Raw genomic sequence first — 8501 nt, 5'->3', positions numbered from 1 at the left:
TATAATTATTTAAAAATGAGATTACAAATTTTATAAAAACTCAATTTTTCTCCCGGTTTATTTATTTTAAATAATCTGATCTAATATTTTACAAACTTTATTAATTTTTATTACAAATATTTCGTGCTCGAATAATAAAATCAAAATATAAGGTGCGCTAAACCGTTTATAAATCATAATTCTTTTTACCCACATTTGCAGAGATTTCGAGCAATCGAGGGTTCAAATACGTGCTAAATATTAAATTCAGCGCGGATATGTACCCTTCATTTCTGTTGATGTTCGTGAACGTCAGTCACAGGAATATTTTACAAGTTTTGTTACCGAAATATTTAATAAATTATTATTCAAAATAAAAATTTAGAAACAGTTTGTGATTTTCTATTGAATCCCAGAAATCTAATATTGTTATTGCGAAACACTTCAAGTTCGTTGTATCGAATAATATCAAAAATTTGTAATTTATGTATTACTTCAACCAGAATTATCTGATTATAACACATTCTATTAATAAGTTTAAATATAATCGTCAAAGATAAAATGATATCTAGAACTTTTTTTAAAGTGCTTTGCAAAAGGGTTACTTTTTGCAGGAAAGGAATCAGATCTTAATTTTTCCATTCCGCCAACATCTCATCTTATTGTATATATTACAGCCCTTTTATTTAACTTAGCTGCGCCTCTATTTCACGTATAGTTCAACTCACTACGCCACAGTGATATTTCGCAAATCGTATCTCATTTTGAAATTGTTTGTGCGTCTTTTGTAGACATTTTTGAATGTCTCATACGCGACGATTATATAAACATAGAAACATACAAACACACAATTTTTCATCTACATATTTATTAATTCTGACTCTTAATCGATTAAAATTGATGCGTACAATTATAGTAATTTTGCGCTCTTACTCTTTGATATTCATCTACACTTTATTTTTCGCGAAGCACTGCGATTTTTTGTCGTTTTGTCTTTTTTACAAAGCACTTATTGCGGTAATTCTGAATTTTGTTGTTCGTGCAATATCTCTTTTTCTTAATCAATTTATTTCTTATATTATTTATGCTTCATCAACAACACCAATCAAGTTGGCAGATTTCGACTTTTTTTCGATCTCATTTTCCTTGTAATTTCATTTCGGACGCCTTTCGCCAAAAATAATTCAAATGCCGGTTTGAGTTTTTTCTGACAGTATTTGAAATTTATTTGCATAATTTTATTTTGCTATATACTATCCTTTGATATATAATTTTTTTTTAATTAGGATTATTTCTTATTAAAATTGAATAAGCGATTGGCGTCCTGATTTGACAACGACTTATTAAGTAGAGTTTCGAATGGGAATTTCCCATACGTCATACAATTTATTTCCATTTTTAATCACAGTCGATGCAAAAGAACTTGATTGCTTTAATTCTAAAATTCAAACGACTTTTATTTACTCTAACATAAAAAATGGCTATGATTTATTTTCGTGCTTTTCTTTGCTCTTCACTAATCCTACATATGCCCACTTTTAAAAAACATCTGATCAAAAATTTACGATAGAAATTTTATAACGAACGTTTCAATTACTAAGTATGAGCAATCGATTAAATTCACACTGACAATGATGACAGATTATTGATATCATTTTTCATAAATTGATGAATCTAGAATTTCTAACTTGCACATGACGCAGAAAGTTTTTAAAGCCATAACTCATGTGAATAAACGAAGTATAGTAACAATGCATTATCAGGCACTTTTTTTAAAACCCATTTTACCAAAAAAATTATATTTCAAAACTGAGTCTTTTTGTTTACAAAGTTTTTATTTTTGGGAATGAACGAAGTTATCATAAAGTTAAAAATGGAATAAATGTGGTTATATATATTTCGTTTAAATGTATAATTGCTGAAATTAGGATTTTCAAATTTGAGCGTGAAAGTTTGAAATGGTCGAAATTAAAAATATTCAAAATTGGAAAAGCTTCAATCTGAAATAAAACCTTAAACATTTATCAATTGATAATTAATAACATACAAACGATACAATTTTTCAAAGTAAAAAATTTAGGATTAAGGCCATGTGACGATTGGGTCATGTGACCAGATTCCTACCTTACCGCCACCTTTCTCATTTCCCAACTTATTTTCACACGAAGCACCACATCGAGTTGAAAATTTGGGATAATAAATAAAGAGCACTAAGAAAGGCGGGTCTAGTCCTAACCTTTAATAATTATAAAAAAAGCAAAAAAATTATTTATAGCAAAAAACTTTTTTCATCATTATACAAATTTAGGACTAGACCACCATTGTTAGTGCTTCTTGTTTAGTATCTCAAATTTTCAACTTGATGTAGTGTTTCGAGTGCATCTGAATATAAGTTGGGAAATAAAAAAAGTGGCGGTAAGTAAGGAATCCGGTCACGTGACCCACTCATCATATGGCCTTAAAGCTAAACAAGATGTTTGAATGAAAAAGCAGTACATTTTTCCAGTAAATGACTCAAATTTTGCTGTGCCGTATTCAGCTATCCATGATTTGAGTCTACAGTTAACGGTCAGTTACGGCTCTCTTCCAAATCACGACTCGCCCAATTTTGCAGTTAACGGCGTTTTCCAAAATTTAGCAATAAATATGTTAAAAGTCATTAACAATTTGCAAAAATTATTCTAATAATCAGGTGCATATTTTCTTCACGATTCCAACGACATAAAAAACTCATTTTTCGATTTTCTGCAGTTACCGTTGTTTTATTCAGACTAAAATATAATGGTTTTTGGATTAAATTTACAGTGAAACACTTCAATAGCCCTCCCTTCTATAGCCCTTTCGAGAATTGACGCCGCGCCTCAGGTATGCATAACAGACGAAGACTCAGGCGTGAACGAACAAAAGCGGAGTGGGCTCTAATGAGTTAGTTCCCACCCACCGTCAGCCCCAAAATCGGCTTTATAGAAGAGTTTCACTGTATTCTGAATCTCAATTGAATTTGTTCATTTTTTTAATGTTCGCAAAAATGCAATGTTAGCAAATGAGTTTAATGTTTCGAAAGACTTTCTTAGAAAATTTGAAAGCTGTTTCAAGTATTCTGCTTCATTTATTTATAATTTAAAAATTATAAGCGTTGATAAGTATTGAGTTAGCTTCATATATTTTGTTGATTTTGATTTTTGGAAAGTTCAAAATTAAACAAGTTTAGCTTTAAAATTTTATAATTCGAAGACTAAAAATGTACGAAGAATTCTAAATTGGAGTCGATTATGTTTTCAACATATGAACACGATCGAATTATTGAGCGTGATATACAATCATAAATATTTAATCGTCTGAAATTGAAGTAGTTACGAAAATTTAATCGATTCAATATTGCGTTAGTTTTCCTTAAACTTGAAGGCTAAAAATGCAATTAAATTACGAGTTTAACGCTTTCATGAAGGAATGCTTTGATGTTGTTGGTTATTAATTTTAGCGAAATGCTGCAAGAATATGAAAATCAAAAACGAAATCTCGAAATATATAATGATCAGATAAAGGGAAAATTAAATCCCACTACAGTATTCGATAAGAATTCAGATTTTCCAAATCGCATAAAATATGAATTAGATTGATAAGAACACTAATTGATGGAAATTAGAGTTCTTAAAAAGAAGCTTTCAAGATAAATCTAATTTAGCGTAGTATATGACTTTCTTCCACTTTAAATTATAAATAAATTTTAAATGATAAGGAAGATAATCTTTCATTCCTTAGGGAAATTACGAAATTACTGAATAATTTTATTTATTTAAGTATACTTCTTCGTTTTTCACAAGACTTATAATTTTGCAAGGTTTACTCTGAGAATATGAAGGGCCATTCTCCATGACTGTGCATATTTGAGTCCCGGGTCGATATTTTGAACAGAAATTCAAGTGAACTTTTCGGGAATTTTTCTTTTAAAACTTCATATAAATATGTAATAATTCGACAATGAATGGTGTGCTAGAAATACCAATATATCGCTTCCACGTTTATGCAGACCAGATTGAACTCAGTTTCATAGTTGGCATCCTGCATGCAAGTTTGAATTGTACGCTGTGTAAAGCAGAGAAACTGTTTAAAAACATTAATGGAAACAGCGAAAAAACATGTATAAATTCTAAGCTTTTGATTTCATGAATACTGGTAGACAAAATTCGTTGTTGTCTTTGAACATAAAGATGATCTGTTAAAAATTTAGATAAGTTTGTTTATTATCGGTACCCATGTATTAATCGCCCGGTATCTCATCGGTTCTAGGCCTGGCTCTAGCTTGTATTTCTCAATGGCTCGACCTCGAGCCCGGCTAGATAGGTAGTAGCACAGTTCCTAAAATTTATGGTAGATGACGTTGGATTATTCTGTAATTATCTAATATCCCCTACACAACTTTGCGTTTACTTACAAGGGTGTCACTTTAGAAAGTCGCAAAACACTTAAAATAATAAAAAGCACTCGTAGAGTATAATAACCTATGTGGAAATTTGGTCGTGGGCCAAACCCGGCCCAAGCCTGGCAAAACTAGGCCCTGGCCTGGTGATCAAACCTGGGTCAAGCTAGAATGAAGTGCTAAATCTGGACAGGGCCTGGATTTGCTCTTGGAAGTTTAGAATTTATAATATTATTCTCACTTACAAAAGGTGTTTCAATTGCGGGTTCATTAAGTATCTCTTCAGGTTCTGATTCTACCTCTTTGACTGCATCACCATCTATACAATAAATCACATTACACATATAATCATTTCGACCTTAATCCTTTTTAATTACATCAATATCTGTTTACGCCTGCATAAATATAATACACTTACAAGATCGTTATTTAGAGGTTAGAATCACGCTAGCTTAATGTCTTATTTTAATTTAAAATTAATTTACTCACTTTCGAAATCTACACGTAAGTATGCAATAGTGCTTTTTGCTCGATATCTCCTAATTCTACAAGGGCTTTTTATTATTTTAGGCATTTTACGACTTAAAAAAATGACACTCTTTTAAGCACACACAAAGTTACATGTGGATATTGGATAATGCACAAAATAATCCAACGCCATCTGTCATGATTTTTAGGAACTTTGCCACAACCTACCTAGCCGGGGTCGAGGTCGATTCATTGAGAAATACAAGCTAGAGCCAGGTTCGAGGCCCCCGGCCTGGCCCAAGCCTGGTACCGGGAAGATACCTGGCGACTTCTGCACGGGAAAAAGCACTTGTAGAGTAGAGTATTTAAAAACGATTGAAGAATGTTAAAAATTTTGATTATATACAAATTAAAAAATATATAATGTATGTATTTGATTAAACCTACGAAGTGACTGTATGTGTAAATAGTGATGCAGACGACGAGGAAGAACGTTAACCTAGAGAGGTATTATATGAACCCGCAATTCAAATGCCTTTTTAAATAAGGATAATATTATAAATTCTAACCTTCCAAGAGTAAATGAAGATCCCCTTGTCAATGAGGTTGAGAATATCACAGATTCTTCTGGTAGTGGTTCCATAAATAGTTCCATACAAAAACGCAGTCTTATAATAAAATGGCTAGGAATCGATATTGAACTAGGGTTAAGAGCCTGGGCCAGGATCGGCGATCGAGCCAGGTCCTGGCCAGATTTAGCGTTTCATTCTAGCTTTATCCAGGCTTGATCACCAGGCCAGGGCCTAGTTTTGCCAGACTTGGGCCCGGTTAGGCCCACGAAGAAATTTCCATACGGGTAAGCATCCTGTCGAATTTAAGATCGTCCTTTATAATAATTTTAAACAAATCCCTATCGCCAGTTATAATTTTAAGTGTGTGTTATTTTATTCCCTGGGTGTGTTTAACCTTATTTCATTTTGTTTTTGAATCATGTCTGATAAATCGTTAATTTGGAAGCTCCCCTGGCTTGATTAGATTTGATTTTGACTCAATAACATTTAATTAAAGAACGGACTGTACAACAAAGTGCATCAACTACTTATCTTTGAAAGTCTCAGAATTTGTAAACTTCCTGAGTACGTGTAAGTCCCTCTGGTCTCTGAAAATTCAGTAACCTTAATGATTGACCAATAGGAACGCTTTCTGTATTCATAGTTCATGAAAGAATTACTACTGTTCTAATGAACACTTCCGAATAGGATAGTCAATATTTTAACTAATTTTATTATTCAACAAAAAATAAGTGCAAATAAACACGTTGAAGGAGAATGACCCTGAAAGTGATGCTAATATCATAGCAATCATAAAATACCCTAAATAACATTTTCCAAATACAATAAATAAAAAAATAATAATACAATCATAAAAGAAAAATAATTCTACACTATTTTCAACCTTCTCATTACATTTGTAAGATTTTAAATTAAAACTCATTCGTGTGCCTGTATAATATTACTATACTTTTTTTTTTTAATCTACTCAGTGGGAAGATCTTTCTGATAAATTCTTCCATTCTTTAATAAAGGAAAATCGATATTAGTTCGTTTTATCTTTCATATCGTCTATTATCTAATCATCGGCACTGCCATAGTTCAAGGTCATTATAAATTAGAGTCTATGAATCACTATATTACGTAGCGAGTGTAACTCTAGTTCGGAAGAAGATGATTGATCGCCTCTTAATTGGAAGTGGGTCAAGTTTCACGTTTTACACTTTAGTTTTCACTTATATATTATATTTCATACTTTGTCTTTTTAGTATTGTAAATTAGATTTATATTCCGATGAAGCACGTCTCTACACATTGCACATTTACTGAAGAAAAATTTCATGTAATTCATTGATGTATTGTTCCTTTTTCGTTTATTTTTTGTTATTCTTAATGAGTTCCTTCATGATGGAACACGCCTTGGTACTGTCACAATGAAATCACATTAGGCCCAACGTTGGAGACTTTTTTTTTTTGAAGAGACACTAAGCGATGTATCTATAAACGAACCAAGGAGTTTTTGGATTTATAAGACAGGGCTAGGCAGCACGTTGCGGCGACAACGAGAGCAGTGGAACACTTGCAGGGCCTTCCCCGTCGAGCGACCGTCATACAGGCGTCTCAAAAGTTACCTGGAAGCAAATTTTATTTACATTATATCAATAATTAGACTCTACATTAAATAAAAAATGTTATTTGGTTAATCTAGTCAAAAACTTATGTCCTTAATATTGTATAGCTATCAAAGCATTATGAGATTTTTCATAAGTATTTTAATGGTTTGTAAAAGAACTTCTTCGCAGGAATTGTCGGATTATTCCTCGCAAAACATATTCCTCGCAAAACATATTTCTCGCATTGATTTGGTAGTTAAGCGTGTATTTCCAATAATGAACAATACAAACAATAGAGTAGTCTCGAAATGGCGCATCACATGTTTGCCAAGGATTCGGTCTGGTTACGAATGAAAAAGCAACGCAGCATGCCAAGGAGCATGGATCTGTATCTCCTAGATTTTTGTGGGTTAGAATGTAAGTGGAAATCACAAGATTACACAGCCACATAAAAAAAGTGTGCGGATCTGGTATTCCTATGGATTTTGGGGCGCTGAACTCAAATTCGGTATAAAAAATCACCCATCACGTCATGGTTGAGCCATAACCTCAAAAAATGACGAAAAATCATGCACTCAGGCAAATAAATTTCAAAACAATGCCATTGATGCAAATTTTCACTTCAAAAACATGTCGACAACTGTGAAGGATCAACCCTTGCCTGATATCAACTTATTTAACATAACTTTACCCAACAGAACCTGACCTCACCTAACCTGAATTCACAGAAATTTATTAAACTACACGTAAAGCTCTGGAAGCACATTTTCCCAGCAGCAAATGTGTGCTACATCGAATGGGTCAACTCGAGCCTAACCTAGAAATAATGTAACCTAGCCTAACCTAACCTCACGAAACACAATTAAACTGATTGTGTTGTCCCGTTGTGTTTGCGGTACCTTTTCATTCAGCTTCGGCTTAACCTACATAAAGGTTTAACCTATCCTAACCTAACAAAACCTGACCTAATCTAACAAAACCTGACCTAACCTAATCGACTACGCTGGCAACCCTGTTCTTAAACGTCTTAAACGCAAGCGTAACCCTTTGCATCGTTCCTTCGAAGAAAAAAGGACACGTTCTAGCAGGCAGAAAATAGACTGAAGTAGGTCTATAAATAAATTTAATTATGATAAAAAGCAAGATAAAATGTAAACACGAAAGATCGTATAAATATATCACTTAAGTTTAAGAAAAGCAGAGAGAAAAAAATTTTGAATGAAACTCTTATTCATTTGCATGTTTAAGTTAGAGTTCTACATTTTAATTGATACAAACATTGTCAGGTTACTTGAAATGGAGTCAATTCTACTTGTAGTTCTAAGTTTCTTCAAATGAGTAATGTGCGTCTCAATTTTTAACCACCTGTATGATGGAGGCTTATCACTTGGCACCAGGAGTTAGCCTAAACAATGACGTATCTAGGCTGGTGGTCCCAAGAAGGCGAGGACCGGAGTCTTCAGTCTTTCTC

At 32.8% G+C, this 8501-nt stretch overlaps 1 protein-coding gene across 2 annotated transcripts in view; it reads right to left on the bottom strand.

Annotated features, from left to right (window-relative positions):
* Positions 1–6123: 6123 nt before the first annotated feature.
* LOC117179844 (blood vessel epicardial substance-like) overlaps positions 6124–8501 on the bottom strand; it is a 153094-nt gene continuing 150716 nt past the window's right edge. For both annotated transcript variants that reach the window (XM_033371993.1, XM_033371992.1), the window contains exon 7: positions 6124–7048. In XM_033371993.1, coding sequence (XP_033227884.1) covers positions 7025–7048 — 24 coding nt within the window. In that variant the 3' untranslated portion in view covers positions 6124–7024. The remainder of the gene's footprint in view (positions 7049–8501) is intronic.

The sequence above is a fragment of the Belonocnema kinseyi genome, chromosome 9 (genome assembly GCF_010883055.1).
Source record: "Belonocnema kinseyi isolate 2016_QV_RU_SX_M_011 chromosome 9, B_treatae_v1, whole genome shotgun sequence".
NCBI classification, from domain to species: domain Eukaryota; kingdom Metazoa; phylum Arthropoda; class Insecta; order Hymenoptera; family Cynipidae; genus Belonocnema; species Belonocnema kinseyi.
The sequence above is the reverse complement of the archived record's forward strand: the minus strand, read 5'-3'. Positions and strand labels throughout refer to the sequence as shown.